This window comes from Larimichthys crocea, chromosome XXII, assembly GCF_000972845.2.
Source record: "Larimichthys crocea isolate SSNF chromosome XXII, L_crocea_2.0, whole genome shotgun sequence".
Lineage (NCBI taxonomy): Eukaryota > Metazoa > Chordata > Actinopteri > Sciaenidae > Larimichthys > Larimichthys crocea.
In genome coordinates this window covers 8,160,968-8,186,938 of record NC_040032.1, presented here as the reverse complement: position 1 = coordinate 8,186,938, position 25,971 = coordinate 8,160,968, and the positions used below count along the sequence as shown (strand labels likewise).

Sequence of the window (25,971 nt, the reverse complement as noted above, 5' to 3'; positions counted from 1 at the left end):
CTGTGTGTACTCTGTGTATACTCTGTGTGTACTCTGTGTATACTCTGTGTGTACTCTGTGTATACTCTGTGTGTACTCTGTGTATACTCTGTGTGTACTCTGTGTATACTCTGTGTGTACTCTGTGTATACTCTGTGTGTACTCTGTGTATACTCTGTGTGTACTCTGTGTATACTCTGTGTGTACTCTGTGTATACTCTGTGTGTACTCTGTGTGTACTCTGTGTATACTCTGTGTGTACTCTGTGTATACTCTGTGTGTACTCTGTGTATACTCTGTGTGTACTCTGTGTATACTCTGTGTATACTCTGTGTGTACTCTGTGTATACTCTGTGTGTACTCTGTGAGGGCAGGGCTGTGCGGGGTGGTGCTGTATCAGAATTATGTGTGACATGCATTATTATTATTAGTAGTAGTAGTAGTAGTAGTAGTAGTAGTAGTATTATTACTTTTGTTGCTGAGCTCATGTGGTCTCTGCAGACGTGGTCCACCATGATCCAGGTTCTGCCTCTTAAAATAGGAATAATAATCTGAAGAATCTTAGAAACAGTTCTGTGGTTCTGGTTGGTTCAGTCTGATCTGGACTGAAATCATGAAATGTTGACACACAAACAGACCTCAGATCAGCTGCTGTCCTCAAACCTTTGGACTGATGCGGATCCACCCAGCCCCTCTCTGCCTCTTGGAGGACTGATGCGGACTCCACCCAGCCCCTCTCTGACTGGTACCCTGGCTGTGCGGGGTGTGCGGGGTGGGCGGGTCCAGGCTCGTTGGCTTTAGGACCCAGTGGCTGCTGGCTCAGGCAGCAGCGGCTCGGCTCTCAGACTGAAGCAGACAAAGGCGCAGGGAGAGACGGCGTGCTGAGATCCTGCACCATCGACTCCCGCATTCACAGCCGCACACACACGCACACTTCACTCCGCAAGCAGAGACGCAGGTGAGTCCGCTGCCCTGTGCGGTTTTCCCGCAGACTTCCAGGTGTGGGGGGTCGTGATGGGGTGGGTTTGGCGTTGGAGCTGATGGAGCTGGTTCTGCTGAATATTTCGGGTTTGAGCAGGTGGACTGTGGCTAAGGAGGTGTGCGCACATCCACCTGAAAAACTCTGCAGCCATGTGGTCTGTGCTGGATCAGGTCCTCCTGGTCTGAGCTGGATCAGGGACCAGGAGGACTGAGCTCCATCAAACTTTTCCTTTTGTGGCTGATTTCAGATCAGCTCTGAGGAGGGCTGAGAATCCTGGTGGTCCTGGTCAGGACTGTGGTGTGTATGTGTGTGGGCAGGAGGTTCAGACAGAACCAGAACCAGAGGCAGAACCAGACAGAGCCTCAGGTAGTGTTTTAATTCCTGAGGAATCAGTGTAAGGACAGGCAGACCGGCCCGGTGGACTTCTGGAGCCGGCTGCTCCCCCATCCAGCAGCACTGACGCTGATGTAACCGTGAAGGCGGGCACCCTGCTGGAGACAATGGACTGTCCTGTCTGACGGCCCCCCGGGGAAGGGTCACTGTTAGCTGAGGCCCTGTAGTGCGGCAGATGGACTCCCAACGTGGCCTTTGTCAGCCGGTCCCACCCCGACAGCCAGGGGAGTGGAGGACCCCGCCACATGGATGGGTGGCGACAGCAGCATGGTGGGGGCGGTCAGTGAAGGACTGCAGACTGATTCCATGAGGAAGGAAATGTTCTTTAAACGTTTGACTGATGTTTGGGATCAAACATTTATTAAAGCTTTAATCCTGATCGATCGATCGATCGATCGATGGATGATCGATCCAACAGAACCTCAGGTGAGGGAGACGAGAAGAGAACAGGATCAATATGTCCGATCGATTCAGTCCATAAATCTGAATATTGAAATGATGCAGAGCTCTGACTCAGGGTGTGTGTGTGTGTGTGTGTGTGTGTGTGTGTGTGTGTGTGTGTGATGCGTTCAAAGACCAGTGACCTCACAGTCAATTATGTCACATCCTGTCAGAGAAGCGGTGCCATGATTCAGGGTCAAACTGGGTCATCAAGCATAAATAATAAATGATACACAGGTTACGTTGATGATGAGATGAGTTCTTGTCTTCTGGACCGGGTCGTGGTCGTCATGTGGTCATGTCATGATGTCATCATGTGTCAGCAGGTTAACAGGAAGGGAAATCTGCTCTGTCATGAAGCATAAGAGCTTTATTGTTTATTGGCTGAACGGATGCATCATTTGCATAATTCCCAAAAAGGAAGAAAGAACCGGATCTCCTGAAACATCTGGATCAGAACCAGCTGCTCAAAGAAACAGATGAAAGCTTCGGTCCAACATGATGTGAACACAAACACACACTGACGTTCAAACCAACCAATGAAATCATATTTTCAGATCAGCTGACCACGTGCTGACGGGACATTAATTTAGATTAATAATCTAATGATGATGATCTGCATCATGACTTCAACATTCATCTGATTTCCCATCAGAGATGATTAAAACTGGATCATCTGTGAAGAATCTGAAGCTGAATCTTCAGAACCGTCAGAACCAAGTCCAACCGTCAGAACCAAGTCCTTTAGTCTTGATAAAAATGTCTCGATGCTTCATGGACCGTCCTGTACGCAGATGAAACTGTTTGAATCCAGACCTCGAGGTTCACGTGAAGAATCAAACTGTATCTTTGAGATTTGGTGATTCCTGTTTTTGGATCAGGTCAAAATATTAAATGTGTTTCATTGTTTTACAAACTTTGCTCTTTGTCTTTGTGTCGTAGACTCTCCGGAGCCGGTCCCCTCCACCTCACATCCGTCACAACCATCAGAACTTCCCGTCATCATGGAGCTGGACTTTGGACATTTTGACGAGCGAGACAAGGCCTCCCGTACCCCGCGGGGTGGACGCATGAATGGCCTCCCCAGCCCGACCCATAGCGCCCACTGCAGCTTCTACCGCACGCGCACTCTGCAGGCCCTGACCAACGAGAAGAAGGCCAAGAAGGTTCGCTTCTACCGCAATGGAGACCGCTACTTCAAGGGTATCGTGTACGCCGTGGCCAACGACCGGTTCCGCACCTTCGACTCTCTGCTGGCCGACCTCACGCGCTCGCTGTCCGACCACATCAACCTGCCACAGGGAGTCCGCTTCATCTTCACCATCGATGGCATGCGCAAGATCGGAACCTTGGACGAGCTGGAGGAAGGTGAGCATGTTTCAGACTTCTTCTTCATGAGGTCAGAGGTCACCTGGACCGTCGGTTATTCTAAAGGTTACTCTGGACACGTGACATCGTCCACTCTGCTCAGCTGTTCACATTTTATTTCGTGGTTCTGCTCGATCTGGGTCTCCGTCAGCTCAGTGTCAGTCTGTGGAAGGTTTGTCTGACTCAGCCGTCCTGACTCGATAGACAGACGGCTCCATGAGCAGCTGATCAGAAATGATTCATGTTGTCAACGATGATTTCAGATCAGATTTAATGAATGACGTGTTTGTTTGACACAGACGAGACGATCGCGGAAACGTCTTTGAGCTGTGACGTGAAGCTTCAGCAGTAAATGTTCTGTCAGGTTCTCTTCAGACCCACTTTCATGACCCAACTCTCTGACCCACTTTCTGGCGACATCACTTCCTGTAGAGAAGTAGGGCGAGGGGTAAAATATAAAAATGAGATGATGGTGTCGCTGCTCGCGGAAGATAGATGGAGTGTGTGTGTGGTGACTGCAGCAAAGAGGGGCAGCACTGTGGGTGGTGCCGGTGGTACCGGGTGGAGGACGGGGGTCTTTTCATTGTGCTTCCTCTGCTGGGGTATAATTAATAGCTCAATCTCCTCTGCACTGTGTAATCCACTTTTGCTGCCTTTTTGTCTTTGCTGTAATTTCTCCACATTCAGTCTAATTGTTGCCTTCTGGATTCTTTGTCAGGATTTCTCCGTCTGAACGAGAGCGCCACAATCTGCTCCTCAGACACCAGGTCGCTAATGAAGGAGAACATGGAGGATTATTTAGGAAAAGTATCTGTGAAGATGCCAGAGGAGATTCGATCTCCTGAAATGTTAAAATGAGGCTCAGTCAAGTTTAGTCAAACAGACAAAGACGTGCGTATTAATAAAAAGAAACATGAAACTGTTTCCTGATTTTATTTATTTATTTTTTGGTTTGTTTTTAGATTGAAACCTTTAAATCAGATATTTGATCGGTCAGCTTTGGTGTTCGGACTCTGACATGTGTTCAGCAAACGGACGTCATGTGAAACGAAGCCGTTGATTCGACGACCTGCAGGTTCCGAAGTTTCTTGGTCGACGAGATGCCAACCACACTAACCTGCTTATCTTTTTCCGTCACAGGGGAAAGCTACGTTTGTGCATCGGAGAACTCCTACAAGAAGGTCGACTACACAAAGAACGTCAACCCCAACTGGTCCGTGAACGTGAAGGCCTCGGCCAGCCAGAAGAACATGCAGTCCTTAGCCGCCAAGGCTGCTGGCGAGTCCAGAGAGAGCAAGGACTTTGTTCGACCCAAGCTAGTGACGGTCATGCGCAGCGGCGTGAAGCCACGTAAGGCCGTGCGCGTCCTGCTCAACAAGAAAACCGCACACTCCTTCGAGCAGGTGCTCACCGACATCACGGAGGCCATCAAGCTGGAGAGCGGCGTGGTGAAGAGGATCTACACGCTCGACGGCAAGCAGGTACGTCTGTGGGATTCAGTGGGTCACGAATAATGCTGCGTTTGTTTCGTGTTTGAACGCCTCTGTTCTCCAATAAAGACCGTCCAGTCCTTCTGTAAGCACGGCGGCACAATAGGTAAATTTGTGGTCAGGGTTGAGAACAGTTCATCATTCATGCTCCCACCCACACCCAGACAGGTAACCGGATCAAAGCCGAGCGGGAAACTGAATTATTTGCACGGAAATGCAAAAACAGACAAAAATGTTATTGTGTGCTCGTCCATGAGAAGCTCCGACATCATGAGAACAGCCTGAGCACACAATGACCTGCTTTGTCTGCGCTCTTTATTCGGACTTTGAGGCCGCACACCGTCCTGTCTTGTGGTTCAGGTCTTTAGCGTCCCGCCTTTGTTGGGGATTTTTAGGTCATTAGTGTTTCTGGGTTCTGAAGTGGGAAGTTCTCCTTCAGTCCTTTATGGAGCGAACAAAAGGCCAAACCCTGCATTGTATTGTTTGATCATTTTGTGCTCATTGTTTGTCTGCGGAGACGAGCTTTAACAATGTTGAAGTGTTTCTCGTGCAGAGACTCAGCTGAGACGTGATTCGTCCTTTTTGTTTGCTCGCTTCGTTCAGACGCATCTGAAAAACGATCAGGCCGTCCCAAGAACACTCGACCTGTCAGGAGCGCTCGCACGTCTGGCAGCTCGGCGTGAATCCCCCATTTTGAGACGGTGCTTTAGTTTCATGTTGAGAATGAAAATGCAGACAGAGAACGTCTCTGTAACCTTGACTGTTCTCTGGTGTTCAGCTAAAAGACCCCTCGGCTGTTAAAGCAGAATTCAGGACACTGAATCCCCACGAGAAGAACCGCCGGCTCGCTGTGGGCAGTCAGACATCAGGCGGATTCGGGTTCGGATCAAACTAAGGATGATGCAGCCTGATGAATGTTAGCAGAAGATTTCACAGATTTCCTGTAGCTGAACTCTGAATTCATTCAGAAAAGAAACTGATTTTGTCTCATGTCCGTTACTGAAGCAGCGTTCGTTCACACACACACACACACACACACACACACACACACACACACACACACACACACACACACACACCTCTGCAGGTCTCTGTGGTTTATTAAATATGAGCCTCTTTATGAAGCAATCTAAAAAATCTGTGAGCAAGGAGTTTCTTCTTTCTGTCTGCACAAACGTTCAGCAAATGTTTGTGTAACGTAGTGAATGCCGCTCACAGGTGTGTACAGGTGTGATCTGCACACGATTATGAATCAGAGTTAATTAACGGAGGCGTGGGCAGACGTCTGCAGTCGTCTTTGATTTGTTAAACGTTCTCTAAACGTTCCGTGGGAGCTGTGTGTCTCACAGATGGACTGTGGTGTTTTTCCGTGTTAATGAGCACACGCGTGATTTACAGGAGGAGGTTTGATGTGACGCTCCCGCTCTCAGGTCTCTTTCTGGTTTTTGACTTTCATATTTCATCTTTGTGGTTTGGACTCTGCATTTTTAATGATGTTTGCTCTGATTGAATCGATCCCGTCTTCATTAATTGCTTCCTGATTGGGCTCCGCTGATCTCAGATCTGTCCCTGCTCACATCATTGCGGCTTCTTTGTGTGCAGCTGCTCGTGGTGGAGGTGATCTGCTGAAGCAGTATTGATGCAGTGCCCGCCCCGCCCCTCCCGACTCCTCTTCCCATTCCACGGCGATAGCTGCTGGGACCGGTTGCTAGGCAACCACATCCCAGGCACAAAGAGAGCCCAGCTGGTGTGGACCGGTCTGTCAGATCGCACATCCTGTAGAGAGACTTTACTCCCAATGTGAGCCTCTCTGAGAATGTCTGTGTTTCACCTGCACGACATGTTTCATGTGTGGGAGTCTGTAACGTGACGGTCTGTAACATGACGGTCTGTGAGGTGACGGTCTGTGAGGTAACGGTCTGTAACATGACGGTCTGTGAGGTGACGGTCTGTGAGGTGACGGTCTGTGAGGTGACGGTCTGTAACATGACGGTCTGTAACGTGACGGTCTGTGAGGTGACGGTCTGTGAGGTGACGGTCTGTAACATGACGGTCTGTGAGGTGACGGTCTGTAACATGACGGTCTGTAACATGACGGTCTGTGAGGTGACGGTCTGTAACATGACGGTCTGTAACGTGACGGTCTGTAACATGACGGTCTGTAACATGACGGTCTGTGAGGTGACGGTCTGTAACATGACGGTCTGTAACGTGACGGTCTGTAACATGACGGTCTGTAACATGACGGTCTGTGAGGTGACGGTCTGTAACATGACGGTCTGTAACGTGACGGTCTGTAACATGACGGTCTGTAACATGACGGTCTGTGAGGTGACGGTCTGTAACATGACGGTCTGTGAGGTGACGGTCTGTAACGTGACGGTCTGTAACATGACGGTCTGTGAGGTGACGGTCTGTAACATGACGGTCTGTAACGTGACGGTCTGTAACATGACGGTCTGTAACATGACGGTCTGTGAGGTGACGGTCTGTAACATGACGGTCTGTAACGTGACGGTCTGTAACATGACGGTCTGTAACGTGACGGTCTGTAACATGACGGTCTGTGAGGTGACGGTCTGTAACATGACGGTCTGTAACGTGACGGTCTGTAACATGACGGTCTGTAACATGACGGTCTGTGAGGTGACGGTCTGTAACATGACGGTCTGTAACGTGACGGTCTGTAACATGACGGTCTGTAACATGACGGTCTGTGAGGTGACGGTCTGTAACATGACGGTCTGTGAGGTGACGGTCTGTAACATGACGGTCTGTAACGTGACGGTCTGTAACATGACGGTCTGTAACATGACGGTCTGTGAGGTGACGGTCTGTAACATGACGGTCTGTAACGTGACGGTCTGTAACATGACGGTCTGTAACATGACGGTCTGTGAGGTGACGGTCTGTAACATGACGGTCTGTAACGTGACGGTCTGTAACATGACGGTCTGTAACATGACGGTCTGTGAGGTGACGGTCTGTAACATGACGGTCTGTGAGGTGACGGTCTGTAACGTGACGGTCTGTAACATGACGGTCTGTGAGGTGACGGTCTGTAACATGACGGTCTGTAACGTGACGGTCTGTAACATGACGGTCTGTAACATGACGGTCTGTGAGGTGACGGTCTGTAACATGACGGTCTGTGAGGTGACGGTCTGTAACGTGACGGTCTGTAACATGACGGTCTGTAACGTGACGGTCTGTAACATGACGGTCTGTAACGTGACGGTCTGTAACATGACGGTCTGTGAGGTGACGGTCTGTAACATGACGGTCTGTAACGTGACGGTCTGTAACATGACGGTCTGTAACATGACGGTCTGTGAGGTGACGGTCTGTAACATGACGGTCTGTAACGTGACGGTCTGTAACATGACGGTCTGTAACATGACGGTCTGTGAGGTGACGGTCTGTAACATGACGGTCTGTGAGGTGACGGTCTGTAACATGACGGTCTGTAACATGACGGTCTGTAACGTGACGGTCTGTAACATGACGGTCTGTGAGGTGACGGTCTGTAACGTGAAGGTCTGTAACATGACGGTCTGTGAGGTGACGGTCTGTAACATGACGGTCTGTGAGGTGACGGTCTGTAACAGTGGAAATGTGAAAAGGATCACTTTGTGTTTTCTCTGTCTGGTTCTGTCTGGTTCTGTGTGTCCCTGTCTGGTTCTGTCTGGTTCTGGTCTGGTTCTGTGTGTCCCTGTCTGGTTCTGTCTGGTTCTGTTTGTCCCTGTCTGGTTCTGTCTGGTTCTGTGTGTCCCTGTCAGCCTCACAACCGTCACCTCACAGAACCGCATGTTAAGTAAGACCGTCACGTTACAGACCGTCATGTTACGACCGTCACTTACACCTCACAGACCGTCACCTCACAGACCGTCACCTCACAGACCGTCATGTTACAGACCGTCATGTTCGCGTTACAGACGCCATGTTACAGACCGTCAAGTGTTACAGACCGTCACCTCACAGACCGTCACCTCACAGACCGTCATCGTTACAGACCGTCATGTTACAGACCGTCATGTTACAGGACAGTACTGTCAGCGTTTACAGACCGTCACCTCAACAGACCCGTCACCTGTCAAGACCGTATGTTACGACCGTCATTTACAGACCGTCATGTTACAGACCGCACGTTGACAAGACCAGTCACCTCAGAAGACCGTCATGTTACAGACCGTCGCACGTTACAGCACCGTCAGGTTGTTACAGACCGTCATGTACAGACCGTCATCCTCACAGCCGTCATGTTACAGACCGTCATGTTACAGACCGTCACCTCACGACCGTCACCTCACAGACCGTCATGTACGACCGTCACCTCACAGACCGTCATGTTACAGACCGTCACCTCACAGACGTCACGTTACAAAGACCGTCATGTTACACAACCGTCACCTCACAGACCGTCGGATGTTACAGACCGTCATGTTTACAAGACCGTCACCTCACAGACCGTCACCTCAAGACGACCGCATGTTACAGACCGTCACGTTACAGACCGTCATGTTACAGACCGTCACCTTACAGACCGTCACCTCACAGACGTCATGTTACAGACCGTCACGTTACAGACCGTCACCTCACAGACCGTCACCTCACAGACCGTCACGTTACAGACCGTCATGTTACAGACCGTCACCTCACAGAGACCCGTCACGTTACAGACCGTCACTCACAGACCGTCACCTCACAGACCGTCATGTTAACAGACCGTCATGTACAGACCGTCACCCTCACAGACGTCATGTTACAGACCGTCACCTCACAGACCGTCATGTTACAGACCGTCATGTAAAGACCGTCACCTTACAGACCGCATGTTACAGACCGTCACCTCACAGACCGTCACTCACAGACCGTCATGTTACAGACCGTCACCTCACAGACCGTCACTCACAGACGTCACGTTACAGACCGCACCTCACAGACCGGCATGTTACAGACCTAACCTCACAGACCGTCACCTCACAGACCGTCACCTCACAGACCGTCATGTTACAGACCGTCATGTTACAGACGTCCACCTCACAGACCGTCACCTCACAGACCGTCACCTCACAGACGTCATGTTACAGACCGTCATGTTACAGACGTCACTCACAGACCACGTACAGCCGTCACCAGTCACGACCGTCACGTTACAGACCGTCACCTCACAGACCGTCACCTCAAGACCGTCATGTTACACCGGCACCTCACAGACGTCACCTCACAGACCGTCATGTTACAGACCGTCATGTTACAGGACCGTCACCCGTCACAGACCGTCCACGCACAGACCGTCACCTCACAGACCGCATGTTGTACCAGACCGTCATGTTACAGACCGTCACTCACAGACCGTTCACGACAGACCGTCACCTCACAGACCGTCACGTTACAGACCGTCACCTCACAGACCGTCACCTCACAGACCGTCACGTTACAGACCGTCATGTTACAGACCGTCACCTCACAGACCGTCACCTCACAGACCGTCACCTCACAGACCGTCACCTCACAGACCGTCATGTTACAGACCGTCCGTTACAGACCGTCACTCACAGACCGTCACCTCACAGACCGCCACCTCACAGACCGTCACCTCACAGACGTCACGTTACAGACCGTCACGTTACAGACCGTCATGTTACAGACCGTCATGTTACAGACCGTCACGTTACAGACTCCCACACATGAAACATGTCGTGCAGGTGAAACACAGAACATTCTCAGAGAGGCTCACATTGGGAGTAAAGTCTCTCTACAGGATGGCGATCTGACAGACCGGTCCCACACCAGCTGGGCTCTCTTTGTGCCTGGGATGTGGTTGCTACAACCGGTCCCAGCAGCTATCGCCGTGGAATGGGAAGAGGAGTCGGGAGGGGCGGGGCGGGCACTGCATCAATACTGCTTCAGCAGATCACCTCCACCACGAGCAGCTGCACACAAAAAGAAGCCGCAATGATGTGAGCAGGGACAGATCTGAGATCAGCGGAGCCCAATCAGGAAGCAATTAATGAAGACGGGATCGATTCAATCAGAGCAAACATCATTAAAAATGCAGAGTCCAAACCACAAAGATGAAATAGGAAGTCAAAAACCAGAAGAGACCTGAGAGGGAGCGTCACATCAAACCTCCTCCTGTAAAATCAGCGTGTGTCCATTAACACACGGAAAACACCACAGTCCATCTGTGAGACACACAGCTCCCAGGAACGTTTAGACAACGTTTAACAATCAAAGACGACTGCAGACGTCTGCCCACGCCTCCGTTAATTAACTCGATTCAAATCGTGTGCAGATCACACCTACACACCTGTGAGCGGCATTCACTACGTTCACCAAACATTGCTGAACGTTTGTGCAGACAGAAAGAAGAAACCTCATTGCTCACAGATTTTTAGATTGCTTCATAAAGAGGCTCAATATTAAAAACCTCAGAGACCTGAGGTGTGGTGTGTGTGTTGTGTGTGTGTGTGAACGAACGCTCTTGCTCAGTAACGGACATGAGACAAAATCAGTTTCTTTTCTGAATGAATTCAGAGTTCAACTTACAGAAATCTGTGAAATCTTCGCTAACATTCATCAGGCTGCATATCCTTAGTTTGATTCCGAACCCGAATCCGCCTGATGTCTGACTGCCCACAGCGGGCCGGCGGTTCTTCTCGTGGGGATTCAGTGTCGACTTCTGCTTTAACAGCCGAGGGGTCTTTTAGCTGAACACCAGAGAAACAGTAAGGTTACAGAGACGTTTCTGTCTGCATTTTCATTCCAACATGAACTAAAGCACCGTCTCAAAAATGGGGGATTCACCGGACTGCCCAGATGTCGAGCGCTCCTGACAGTCGAGTGTTCTTGGGAGCCTGATCCGTTTTTCAGATGCGTCTGAACGAAGCGAGCAACAAAAGGACGAATCACGTCTCAGCTGATCTCTGCACGAGAAACACTCAACATTGTTAAAGCTCGTCTCCGCAGACAAACAATGAGCACAAAATGATCAAACAATACAATGCAGGGTTTGGCCTTTTGCGCTCCATAACGGACTGAGGAGAACTCCCACTCATCGAACCAGAAACACTAATGACCTAAAAATCCCCAACAAAGGCGGGACGCTAAAGACTAACCACAAGACAGGACGGTGTGCGGCCTCAAAAGTCCGAATAAAGAGCGCAGACAAAGCAGGTCATTGTGTCTCAGGCTGTTCTCATGATGTCGGAGCTTCTCATGGACGAGCACACAATAACATTTTTGTTGTTTTTTGCATTTCCGTGCAAATAATTCGTTTCCCGTCGCTTTGATCCGGTTACCTGTCTGGGTGTGGGTGGGAGCATGAATGATGAACTGTTCTCAACCCTGACACAAATTTACCTATGTGCCGCCGTGCTTACAGAAGGACTGACTGTCTTTATTGGAGAACAGAGGCGTTCAAACACGAAAACAACGCAGCATTAATGTGACCCACTGAATCCCACAGACGTACCTGCTTGCCGTCGAGCGTGTAGATCCTCTTCACCACGCCGCTCTCCAGCTTGATGGCCTCCGTGATGTCGGTGAGCACTGCTCGAAGGAGTGTGCGGTTTTCTTGTTGAGCAGGACGCGCACGGCACCTTACGTGGCTTCACGCCGCTGCGCATGACCGTCACTAGCTTGGGTCGAACAAAGTCCTTGCTCTCTCTGGACTCCCGCAGCCTTGGCCTAAGGACTGCATGTTCTTCTGGGCGGCCGAGGCCGTCACGTTCACGGACCAGTGGGGTTGACGTTCTTTGGGTAGTCGACCTTCGTGTAGGAGTTTCCGAGTGCACAAACGTAGCTTTTCCCCTTGACGGAAAAGATAAGCAGGTTAGCGTGGTTGGCATCGTCGTCGACCAAGAAACTTCGGAACCTGCAGGTCGTCGAATCAACGGCTTCGTTTCACATGACGTCCGTTTGCGAACACATGTCAGAGTCCGAACACCAAACTGACCGATCCAAATATCTGATTTAAGGTTTCAATCTAAAACAAACCAAAAACTAAATAAATAAAATCAGGCAAACAGTTTCATGTTTCTTTTATTAATACGCACGTCTTTGTCTGTTGACTAAACTTGACTGAGCCTCATTTTAACATTTCAGGAGATCGAATCTCCTCCGGCATCTTCACAGATACTTTTCCTAAATAAGCTCCAGGTTCTCCTTCATTAGCGACCTGGTGTCGAGGAGCAGATGTGGCCGCTCTCGTTCAGACGGAGAATCCTGACAAAGAATCCAGAAGGAACAATTAGACTGATGTGGAGAAAATTACAGCAAAGACAAAGGCAGCAAAAGTGGATTACACAAGTGCAGAGAGATTGAGCTATATTATACCCCAGCAGAGGAAGCAAATGAAAAGACCCCGTCCTCCACCCGGCTACCACTGGCACCACCCCAGCGCTGCCCCTCTTTGCTGCAGTCACCACCACACACTCCATCTATCTCCCGCGAGCAGCGACCATCATCTCATTTTTATATTTTACCCTCGCCCTACTTCTCTACAGGAAGTGATGTCGCCAGAAAGTGGGTCACAGAGTGGGTCATGAAAGTGGGTCTGAAGAGAACCTGACCAGAACTTTTACTGCTGAAGCTTCACGTCACAGCTCAAAGACGTTTCCCGCGATCGTCTCGTCTGTGTCAAACAAACACGTCATTCATTAAATCTGATCTGAGATCATCGTTGACACATGAATCATTTCGATCAGCTGCTCATGAAGCCGTCTGTCAATGCGAGTCAGGACGGCTGAGTCAGACAAACCTTCCACAGACTGACACGAGCTGACGGAGACCCAGATCGAGCAGAACACGAAATAAATGTGAAACAGCTGAGCAGAGTGGACGATGTCACGTCCAGAGTAACCTTTAGATTAACCGACGGTCCAGGTGACCTCTGCCTCATGAAGAAGAAGTCTGAAACTGCTCACCTTCCTCCAGCTCGTCCAAGGTCCGATCTTGCGCATGCCATCGATGGTGAAGATGAAGCGGAACTCCCTGTGGCAGGTTTTGATTGGTCGGAGCAGCGAGCGCGTGAGGTCGGCCAGCACTAGAGTCGAAGGTGCGGAACCGGTCGTTGGCCCACGGCGTACACGATGCCCTTGAAGTAAGCGGTCTCCATTGCGGTAGAAGCGAACCTCTGGCCTTCTTCTCGTTGGTCAGGGCCTGCAGAGTGCGCGGCGGTAGAAGCTGCAGTGGCGCTATGGTCGGCTGGGGAGGCCGTTCATGCGTCCACCCCGCGGTACGGGAGGCCTTGTCTCGCTCGTCAAAATGTCCAACGTCCAGCTCCATGATGACGGGAAGTTTGATGGTTGTGACGGATGTGAGGTGGAGGGGACCGGCTCCGGAGATCTACGACACAAAGACAAAGAGCAAAAGTTTGTCAAACATGAAACACATTAATATTTTGACCTGATCCAAAAACAGGAATTCACCAAATATCAAATGATACCGTTTTGATTCTTTCCGTGTAAGCCGGGTTTGGTTCAACAGTTCATCTGCGTTACACGGACGGTCCATGAAGCTCGAGACATTTTTTATCAAGACTATAAGGACTTGTTCTGACGCGTTGGACTTGGTTCTGACGGTTCTGAAGATTCAGCTTCAGATTCTTCACAGATGATCCAGTTTTAATCATCTCTGATGTGAATCAGAGAATGTTGAAGTCATGATGCAGATCATCATCATTAGATTATTAATCTAAATTAATGTCCCGTCGAGCACGTGGTTCAGCTGATCTGGAAAATATGATTTCATTGGTTGGTTTGAACGTCAGTGTGGTTTGTGTTCACATCATGTTGGACCGAAGCTTTCATCTGTTTCTTTGAGCAGCTGGTTCTGATCCAGATGTTTCAGGAGATCCGGTTTCTTTCTTTGTTTGGAATTATGCAAATGATGCCATCCGTTCATCAGCCAATAAAACAATAAAGCTCTTATGCTTCATGACAGAGCAGATTTCACTTCCTGTTAACCTGCTGACCACATGATGACACATGACATGACCACATGACGACCACGACCCGGTCCAGAAGACAAGAAACTCATCTCATCATCAACGTAACCTGTTTATCATTCATTATTTTGCTTGATGACCCAGTTTGACCCGAATCATGGCAACCGCTTCTCTGACAGGATGTGGACATAATTGACTGTGAGGTCACTGGTCTTTGAACGCATCACACACACACACACACACACACACACACACACCACAACCCTGAGTCAGAGGTCTGCAATCATTTCAATATTCAGATTTATGGACGAATCGATCGGACATATTGACCTGTTCTCTTCTCGTCTGCCCCACCTGAGGTTCTGTTGGATCGATCATCCATCGATCGATCGATCAGGATATAAAGCTTTAATAAATGTTTGGATCCCACAAACATCAGTCAAACGTTTATTATAGAAGAACATTTCCTCCTCCAATGGAATCATTGGCGGCAGTCCTTCCACTGACTGCTGCTGGCCGCCCACCATCCATGTGGACGGGGTCCTCCACTCCCCGCGGCGTTCGGGGTGGGACCGGCTGACAAAGGCCACGTTGGGAATCCATCTGCCCGCACTACAGGGCCTCCGCTCAAACGTGACCCTTCGCCCGGGGGGGCCCGTCAGACCGGACCAGTCCCATTGTCTCCAGCCAGGGGCCCGCCTTCACGGTTACAGCAGCGTCAGTGCTGCTGGATGGGGAGCAGCCCCGGCTCCAGACGTCCACCGGGCCGGGTCGCCTGGTCCGTACATGATTCCTCAGGAATTGAAAACACTACCGGAGGCTCGTCTGGTTCGCCGTCTGGTTCGGTTCTGTCTGAACTCCTCTGCCCACACCACATACACACACAGTCCTGACCAGGACCACCGGATCTCAGCCCTCCTCAGAGCTGAATCTGAATCCGCACACAAAGGAAAAGTTTGATGGAGCTCAGTCCTCCTGTCCCTGAATCCCCTCCGACCAGGGAGGACCTGAGTCCAGCACAGACCAACATGGCTGCAGGAGTTTTGTTCAGGTGGATGTGCGCACACCGTCCTACCCCAGTCCCCTGCTTCAAAACCCGCAAATATTCAGCACGCCCAGCCTCCACAGCTCCAACGCCCCCCCTCATCCGAACCCCCACCCCCTGGCGTCTGCGGACGGCAAACCGCCCGGGCGCGGACTCCACTGCGTCTCTGCTTGCGGTGTGCAGTTGGCGTGTGTGTGGCGGTGTGACTGCATGCGGGGCGTCGCGTGTGGCAGGCTATCCGCCGCCGTCTCTCCCTGGCCTTTGTCTGCTTCCAGTCTGAGCAGCCGCGACGCTGCGGCCTGGCCCGCCAGCCACTGGGTCCTCAGCCACGCAGCCTGGCACCCGCCCAACTCCCCGCCCCCCCCGCCACACCGGGTCAACGTCCAGAGCGGGGCTGGTGGCAGTCGCATCGAGTCCTCCAAGAGGCGCGCAGGGGCTGGGTGGCAGTCCGCCATCAGTCCTCCAAGAGGCGCAGAGGGGCTGGGTGGCATCCGCCATCAGTCCCCGGTTTGGAGGCCAGCCGCTGTCTGGAGTCTGTGTGGTGTGTCAACATTTCATGATTTCAGTCCAGATCAGACTGAACCAACCAGGAACCACAGAAATGGTTTTCTATCTAAGATTCTTCAGATTATTATTCTTATTTTAAGAGGCAGAACCTGGATCATGGTGGACCACGTCTGCAGAGACCACAGAGGCTCAGCACAAAGTAATATACTAATACTACGACTACTTAATACTACTAGCTACTAACTACTACTACTACTACTACTACTACTAATAATAATAATAATAATAATGAATAAGAATAATAATAATGCATGTCACACATAATTTCGATACACAGCACCATACCACCATAAGAGTATACATAGAGTACACATAGAGTACAACAGAGTATACACGAGTAACACACAGAGTACACACATATACACAGAGTACCACAGAGTATACACAGAGTATACACAGAGTAAAACACAGAGTATCACAGAGTACACAAAGAGTACACACAGAGTACACACAGAGTATACACAGAGTAAAACACAGATAAATACACAAGTAAAAACACAGAGTAAACACAGTTACACAGAGTATACACAGAGTACACACAGAGTACACACAGAGTATACACAGAGTACACAAGACACAGAGTTCACACAGTACACACAAGTACATCACAGAGTACACCGAGTATACACAGAGTACACACAGAGTACACACAGTGACACACAGAGTACACACAGAGTACACACAGAGAACAACAGTACACACACAAGTATACACAGAGGTACACACAGAGTACCTGTCATGTCGTCCATCAGTAACCTCACAGCGTAAACAGTTCGACATATTAAGAATTACTGAGACTGATTGATGTCACTTTCCTGTGGCTGACCCCACCCCCCCACCACCTACAAAACCCACCACACACACAACACACAACACAGCTCTGTACTTACACCCCGTTTCAAGGAGGGCCGGGCCGGGCTGGCGTGTTCTGTGAACACGATGACTTTTTCCCGTTTCCTCGTGAACAAACAAGGTGGATTCACAGCTCATTTGCTGTCTGCCATTGCCATTTGGCCCCACATGCCAAAGTGTCACGTCCTGCCTCTGGGTCTGGTTTCCTAAAACCTGAAAAGGACCTGAGTCCAGTCTCAGTCCAGTCCCTGACGTCCAGTCTCGTCCCGCTGAAGACCAGTCTCAGTCCAGTCTGAAACCAGTCGGAGTCCAGTCTGAAACCAGCCTCAGTCCAGTCTGAAAACCAGTCTGAGTCAGTTGCCGGTCGGCTTGGTCGGCTGGATGCCTGCAGGACAGATAAGTGGTTCACAGCTGTGGTCCTGAGAGGGTTGGAGGCTGCGGGGTCTGATGGATGGACAGTGTGGGTGGAGGAGGTGAGGGGTTTCTGCAGCCATGACGACGGATGGGAGGAGAAGGAAAGATGTCCCTACAAGCTGCAGGCAGGCCCGGAGAGCCAGGTGGACGTCCAAGGACCCAGCGAGGTCCTGTGGGCTGATCGTGTTCTGAGGCTGTGGTTCTGGTTCTGGTTCTTGTACAGTGAGGCCCCAGGGGAACAGAGAAAGACTGGGAAAGATTTTTTATATAAATCTTCATGAATCTTTTTCTTTCTTTCTTCCGTCTCTTGAAGCGATGATCGATGAACAGTGAGATGATGCAGCGAGAAGCATTCCTCTCAGTGGACTGAATCCGTTTCCATCAACGTGCTCCCTCCTGAACCCACTTCCTCGTTCTGCAGAGTCCACAGTCTGGACGGTGGTGTTCGAACGGCGTCAGTTTCATCCCGTCTGTGCTAATCAGAGAGCGGGAAGTGAAGTAACGGGCCTGTCCGCCTCGCCGAAGCGAGACCTGGTCACATGACCTTGAGGCAAGGCACTTCAGAGCCAGCTGCCTCCGAGAATCCACACAAAGGGGGGCAACAGGTCCAGTCCAGGTCCAGGTTCCAGTTTCGGTGACTGAGAAACTCAGCGTATAAAGTTAGGATGAATTATAAAGATTCATTACACACATACTGTATGATAGAGATATGGAGGATTAATCGCTTAATAAATGAAGTCTGTCTGTTCACACACACACACACACACACACACAACACACACACCGCACACACTCACCACGCACAACACTGTCATGATGCTCATAAAACACTTATATATATATATATATACAACATTATATATATATAGATATAATGGTATATATATATATGTATACCTTATAATATATTATAATAATGTGGTGTATAATAATATTATATATAATATAAGACACATTAAATATGATAAACAGACAAAAGTTCAAACAAACCACGACCGCACGCATACATGCAGCACTTTCAGATCAACGTTTCAGACGTCTGACATGTTCGGTGAAATGTTCAGGAAACATTCTCTGTAAGGAAGGGATTCAATAACCTTAATAACTTTACTACGCATGCAGATAATGTGAGTATTTTTAATGGATTCAATCCATCACTTTGAATATGCACAGGAATTAATAACCTATATTACAATATTGAACAACGTTGAGAGGAGAGGAGAGACCAAAACAACAGGAACAAATGGATGAGTGGATGAGCCAGTGGATGGATGGATGAGTGGGAATGTGTTGTCACAGTAAAGAGGCAGATGAGCGGGCCACAGCCCATTGACAAGCATCATTAAAACAAAGCCTCCTTGGTACCATGGAACCGCATGGAGAGCTGGAAAAAACCTGAGAGGCTGAATTTGCAGTCCAGCTGCAGCGTGAGGAGGAGAGGAGGAGGGTGACGTCATGTATGAGAGTTTTAAAAGAAGCAGAGATAATGACACCTTCATCATCATCATCCATCATCAGCTGGTCGTTCAAAACACGGCAAACCCTGAGCGGTCAGACCGTGCAGATCCTGAGAAGTCCTGAGAAGAATTTCTTTACTGATCTCGTCAGATCATACACCATGTGTGGAGTCGTCCTACAGCGCCGGGCTCAAGGAGCTTTGGTCTGCTCGGCAGACTTCTAATGAGGGGATTTTGGAGGAGGATGACAGAGCTTGCTGTGAGGAGGAGGAGGAGGAGGAGGAGGAAGGAGGAGGAGGAGCAGGAGGAGGGGATTTAAAGAATGGCATCGCTCTGTCCTCCGATAACGCCTAATGACCGACCCAGACTCCCCCCGCTCAGAATGCCCCGTTGGCAGCCGGGCAGCAGCACGAGGAGGGCTGCATGTCTGAAACGCTCCTTGTGTCAGATAACGCTGAAAACCCTCTAATCGAGCCGCCAAACGAGAGGGGGCAATGTAAAGTGAACCAGGCAAGAGGCAACAAGAGGTGTAAGTCAGAGAAGTCCACATCAGATCTGGTTGTTCTGTTTTTCATCTGGAGAACAGAAGCCAAGATTTTACTTTAAGTGTACCAGCCCTGTAAAAATGGTTCCACATCTCCTCTGATGCTTCAAGGAAACACTGATGGTAGGAAGACAAAGATCAACGGTGGTCCCTGGGGGGGGGGGGGGGGGGGGGTGGGTCAGCTGTTGGATCCACCTGTGGGCGCTGTGGATCACCTGTGGGTCCAGCTGTGGGTCCAGCTGTGGATCAACCTGTGGGTCACTGGTGGATCACCTGTGGGGGGTCCATGTAGTCCAGCTGTGGGTGCCAGCTGTGGGTCCAGCTGAGGTGGATTCACGCTGGGGGTCCAGCTGTGGGTCAGCTGTGGATCACCTGTGGTCATGCGGTGGATCACCGGTAGGTCTCTGTGGATCACCTTTGGATCAGCTGTGGGGTCCAGCGTGGATCACAGGTTGGATCAGCTGTGGTCAGCTGTGGATCCCCTGTGGTCAGCTGGGGGTCAGCTTGGATCACCTGTTGGGTCAGCTGTGGGTCAGCTGTGGGTCAGCTGTGGGTCAGCGGTGGATTCAGCTGTGGGTCACTGTGGGTCAGCTGTGGATCACCCTGTGGGTCAGCTGTGGGTCACCTGTGTGTCAGCTTGTGGATCACCGTGGGTCAGAGCTGTGTAGCACATGTGGGGTCAGCTGTGGGTCACCTCTGGGTCGCTGTGGGTCACCGGTGATCAGCTGTGGATCACTTGTGGGTCAGCCTGTGGAGAACCATGTGGTCAGCTGTGGGTCACCTGTGGTGCAGCTGTGGGTCCAGCCCCTGTGGTAACTGTGATCACATGTGGGTAGCTGTGGGTCACCCTGTGGGTCAGCTGTGGGGTACACCTGTGGGTCAGCTGTGGGATCACCTGTGGGTCACCTGTGGGTCAGCTTGGGTCCAGCTGTGGGTCAACCTGTGGTTCACCTGTGGGTCAGCTGTGGGTCACCTGTGGGTCGCTGGGGTCAGCTGTGGATCACCTGTGGGTCAGCTGTGGATCACCCTGTGGGGTCAAGCTGTTGGGGCCAGCTGTGGGGTCTCATTACAGGTGACCTGAGACAGCTGATCAATAAATCAATCAAGCAAAACAGGTGAAGAGAAGAAGGTCGGTTTTGCTCTGCTGATGAAGATTTTGTTTTGTAACCTGCAACACCACATACACATACACTGTAAAATATAGTACTGGCACTTTTAAATGACTTCCAACAACTGCAGTAAATTCCAAAAATTTCAACAGAGTAATTATTCAGTAATGTTCCTGTTAAAGTACAGACACACAGTATTTTGTAGAAAAATAAAGTATTTTATGTAAAGTTATAATATGGGTGTTTCCATGGTAACATCAACGTGAACTACATATCATACGTGCTGTACTCACAGATACTGTATTAATTTCTGCAATTCTGTTCATTTACATTGAACTGTGGTTCTTTATGTTTTTGTCATGGTCCTCGTTCGATCCAAGTCACTGGTGTAATAATCCACATACTTACCCACATGCACTGCAACCCACGCGTTTCAATCTTTTGGAGTCACTTCCTGTTAGGAACATTGACGAGGAAGTAAACCTGTAAGTTTCAGTCTAAATTTAAACGTTACTGTGAATTTTGGTGGATTTATTCAGTGTCACATTTTCCATTTTGGTCATCGTGTTGTCTGCTGGTAGAATATTAAAATTCAACAGAGCGTGAATCAAAGGTTTAATTTCCGAGAGGAGGTAAAAATATCAGCTCGGCCTACACGCCGACAGGATGAAGAAGGAGACGGAAAAGTAACGGAAAAAAAAACAGTTTTATATTCGCATCGTGCACAACGATTCTCCCCACAGACTGTGAGCTTCATGTCTCTGTGGACAACTCATCCACTCATACTCATACACAAACAACAAGTGTTAGTGCTAATAACACAGCAACACAGCAACAAAGCAACGGCATCCACCAGTCCATTCCACATTCATGAGGTGGAATTGTTATTTACAATAAGGGGATTAATCACGAGAGTTCCTTCTGTGCAGCACAGCGCCAAAACAAAACCTTACCACACACAAAAGAGCACAGAACTAGCTTCAGAATAGTATGCCAAAATAAAAGTTCAACAGTTTTGAGGACATCAGTTCAACATCAGTCCCCAGTCTAAAAGGGAACAACCTCTGAACCAGCAGTGTCCAGTCTAACAAGCGAACACAGCGACAGAACCTCTGAACCAGCATGGTCCCAGTCTAACATGAACACAGCAACAGAACCGCTGAACCAGCAGAGTCCCCCAGTCCTAACAGTGAACAAGGAGACAGAACCTCTGGAACCAGCAGTGTCCAGTCTAACAGTGAAAACGGCGACAGAAACCGCGGAACCGGCAGTGTCCAGTCCTAACAGTGGGGGGGGAACAAGGCGACAGAACCTCTGCAACCGCAGTGTCCCAGTCTAACAGTGAACACGGCGACAAAACCTCTGAACCAGCAGTGTCCCAGTAAACAGTGAACACGGTGACGAACCGCTGAACCAGCAAGTGTCCAGTCTAACAGTGAAATATGGGCGACAGAACCGCAGAACTGCAGTGTCCAGTCTAACAGTGAACACAGCGACAGAACCTCTGAACCGGCAGTGTCCAGTCTAACAGTGAACACAGCAGCGAACCTCTGAACCAACCAGCAGTGGTCCAGTCCTAACAGTGAACACAGCACAGAAACCTCTGAACCCATGGTCCCGTCTAAACAGTGACCACAGCAGCAGAACCTCTGAAACAGCAGTGTCCAGTCTAACAAGTGGAACAACACAGGCGACAGACCTCTGAATCCAGCAGAGTCCAGTCTAACAGTGAACACGGCGACAAGAACCTTCTGAACCGGCAGTGTCCAGTCTATCTACAGGGAATATGGCAGAACAGAACCTCAGAACTGGCGAGTGTCCAGTCTAACAGTGAAAACACAAGCGACAGAACCTCTGAACCGCAAGTGTCCAGTCTAACAGTGAACAACAGCACAGAAACCTCGGACCGGCAAGTGTCCAGTTCCTAAACAGTGAACACGGCGACAGACCCTCCTGACCGGCAGTGTCCCCAGTCTTAACAGTGAACACAGAAGCAGACCGTCTGAACCGGCAGTGGGTCCGGGTCTACAGCGAACACAGCACAGAACCTCTGAAACCGCAGTGTCCAGTCTAACAGCGGAAAACAGCGACAGAACCTCTGAACCGCAGTGTCCAGTCTAACAGCGACACACAGCGACAGAACCTCTGAAACCGGCAGTGCCAGTCTAACATGGAACACAGCGACAGAACCTCAGAACCGGCAGTGTCCGTCTAAAACAGTGAACCAGCGACAGAAACTCAGAACCAGTCAGTGTCCCAGTCGAACAGTGAAACACAGCGACAGACCGCTGAACCGGCAGTGTCCAGTTCTACAGTGAAACACAGCGACAGAAACCTCTGAACCTGCAGTGCCAGGCTAACAGTGAACACGGCGACAGAAACTCTAACGGCAGTGTCCAGTCTAACGTGACACGGCGACAGAACCTCTGAACAATGCAGGTGTCCAGTCTAACACAGTGAAAACAGCGACAGAACTCTGAACCGCAGTGGTCCAGTCAACTGAACACAGCAGCCGGCGAGGTGGTTTTTCTGCTGGGTTGGCTCCTGTTGTAGATTTATTCCCTGTTGGTTCAGAGACTTTGTTCAGTGTTGGTCCAGGTTCTGGAGGACAGATGGGACAAAGGGTTGAACTCATTATGACTTAAAGTTTGTCCTTTACATAGCTGATCGAGTAGTGATTAGGTGACTCAGGCCTGCTCTGAGTGTTAATCATACATTGATTCAAATATGAAATAAATGAGGTAGTAAATTTTGTTCTTGTTACCAGACAACTAAAACGAATCTGGTCTTTTACAGTGTGTTGTTTGAGTTGTGGGTGGTGAGTGTGAGTGTGAGTGTGAGTGTGTGTGTGTGGTGTGTGTGTGTGTGGGGTGTGGTGTGGGTGTGTGTGTGTGGTGTGGTTTATGTGACAGTACTGCCATCTCTGGACCTCCAACACATCCAACAGTTTCACACGACAAAAAGGACAGTTCCATGGTTTGAGATCATCTTTACATGAGCACCACGGAGCAACCTCGGTAACCGCGCGGACGGTCCCTCGGTACGCTCGGAACGGTCGCCGCGTACCAAGGGAGCCCGCGCGCTTCTCGTCGTAGTTTTATTAACGTTTTTGTGTGTGTGTTTGTTGGGTGTTTTGTGCTCCCTCTCACACAAGTTTTGTATGTACTTGTTGGAGCAGCAGCTCTCCATGCAGACACACAGAAATACAAACCCTAATGACAAATGCATGAACAGAAGAAGCACGGTGGCACAACAAAAGAAAAAAGGCTTTATTTATATTTTGAAAGGTCGGTGAAAACCGGAAGTCTCCGGTAAACGGTGCCATCTGGACGCGCGCGGGCGGAAGATCGGTAGGGTGGAGGAACGCGCGCGGACCACAAGTTGACCGAGCAGCAGCCAACATGGTGTCCGTGAAACGAGGTGTGGCGTGTTCCGGCCCTTCAAGCTCATCGCGCTGCGGTGGGCGTCCTTCCTCGCGCTCTGTTTTGGAACCTGGTGGCTCCTGCTCAGTCCCGGCCTGGGTCACGCCGACATTTCCCTCCCTGTCTGTGGGATCCTGCGCACATCCGAGGCTCGGCAATCACGACGGAGGAGGCTCCGTGGAGCTGCTTCTCACCGCAACAGCTGGTACTAACAGTCCGGTGTTTGTTGTTTTTTGGGCACGGCACGGGCCTCGGTTGGTTTGTTTTCGAACTTTGGGTTCTGAATGGAGTTATGGTGCTGTTGTAACATGTTGTTGTGAAGCAGACGCTGAACTGACTGCTGTGTTGTTTCAGGTGTTTGGGAGTGTGAACGGTTCCGTTTTGTTCAGAGAACTTGGCAACCGTGCGTAAGAGGAGGTGAAGCGCCCGTAACTACGCCGCGAAGGCAGCGCGCGCTCAGCGGCTGAGTTCAGGGTCAGTTTTACTAAATACTTAATATTCTCACTGGAGGGCGTCAGGTACCTCTGCACTGAGGGCGTTCAGGTACCTCTGCCTGAGGCGTTGTCAGTAACCATGCACTGAGGCGGTCAGATTCAATTCCTCTGGTTCATTCCCTGCAGTGACGCCGGTGTCAGTTCAGCAAGCTCTGATTATGTTTGAATGTTTCCACATGACGAGTTTTTATACACAGAAGAAAACTGAAACACAACACGACCGACAACACAAACAACAACACAAAACAACAACATGAACAACAACACAAACAACAACATGACCAACAACACGACCAAAACACAACACACATGCACCGACACACAAACAAACACACAAACAACAACATGAACCAAAACAACACAAAACAACAACACTACCAACAACATGACCAAAAACAACACAAACAACAACATTACCAACAACATTACCAACACAAACAACAACAACGACCGACAACACAAACAACCTACCACACACAAACGACAACCTGACCAACAACACAAACGACAACATGACCAACAACCAAACAACACCTGACCAACAACACAAACAACAACATGATGACCACACCAAACAACAACAACACCAACACAACAACCAACACATGACGAACAACACGACCAACAACATGAACCAACAACACGATCAACAACAGGACCAACAACCACAAACACAACAACGACCAAACAACATGACAACAACACAACAACAACACGACCAAACACATGACCAACAACACAAACAACAAAAACAAACAACAACACACCGACACAACGACGACCAACAACACGACCGAACCGACAACATGACCAACACACAAACACCAACACGACCGACAACATGACCAACAACATGACAACAACAAAACAACAACACGACCGACAAACAACACAGACCGCACCAACAATACAACCACAACATGAACCACAACCAACACGACTACAACACAACAACAAACACGACCGACAACATGACCAAGTCAAACACATCAACAACTGACCACACAAAAAAACAACAACGACCGACAACACAAACAACAACACGACCAACAACATGACCGACAACACAAACAACAACACACCGACAACATGAACAACAACACAACAACAAACACGACCAACAACATGACCAACAACACAAACAACACAACAGACAACACGACCGCCACAAAACGACCGAGCCCGACAAAAAAAAAAAAAAAAAAAAAAACACGACAACAAGAAACAACACGACCAACAACATGAACCAACAACACAAACAACACGACAAACAAACTGACCAACAACACAAACGAACAAACTGACACAACATGACCAACAACAACGATCAACAACCCTTTACCAACAACACAAACAACAACACGACCCAACAACAACGCTACAACACAACAACAACATGACCAACACACGTCTAATAACACGACCAATAACACAAACAACAACACTATCGACAACCTGACCA

The 25,971-nt window shown here is 49.6% G+C and overlaps 1 protein-coding gene and 1 pseudogene across 1 annotated transcript in view; one reads left to right on the top strand and one right to left on the bottom strand.

Annotated features, from left to right (window-relative positions):
• The first annotated feature begins 748 nt into the window (after nt 1-748).
• The window catches only part of LOC104935287 (neuronal migration protein doublecortin), a 34,945-nt gene continuing 9,722 nt past the window's right edge, over nt 749-25,971 (top strand). The window contains exons 1-3 of the mRNA XM_027273348.1: nt 749-937; nt 2,738-3,163; nt 4,304-4,644. Coding sequence (XP_027129149.1) covers nt 2,800-3,163; nt 4,304-4,644 — 705 coding nt within the window. The 5' untranslated portion in view covers nt 749-937; nt 2,738-2,799. The remainder of the gene's footprint in view (nt 938-2,737; nt 3,164-4,303; nt 4,645-25,971) is intronic.
• On the bottom strand, nt 10,527-13,944 carry LOC113744321 (neuronal migration protein doublecortin-like; annotated as a pseudogene).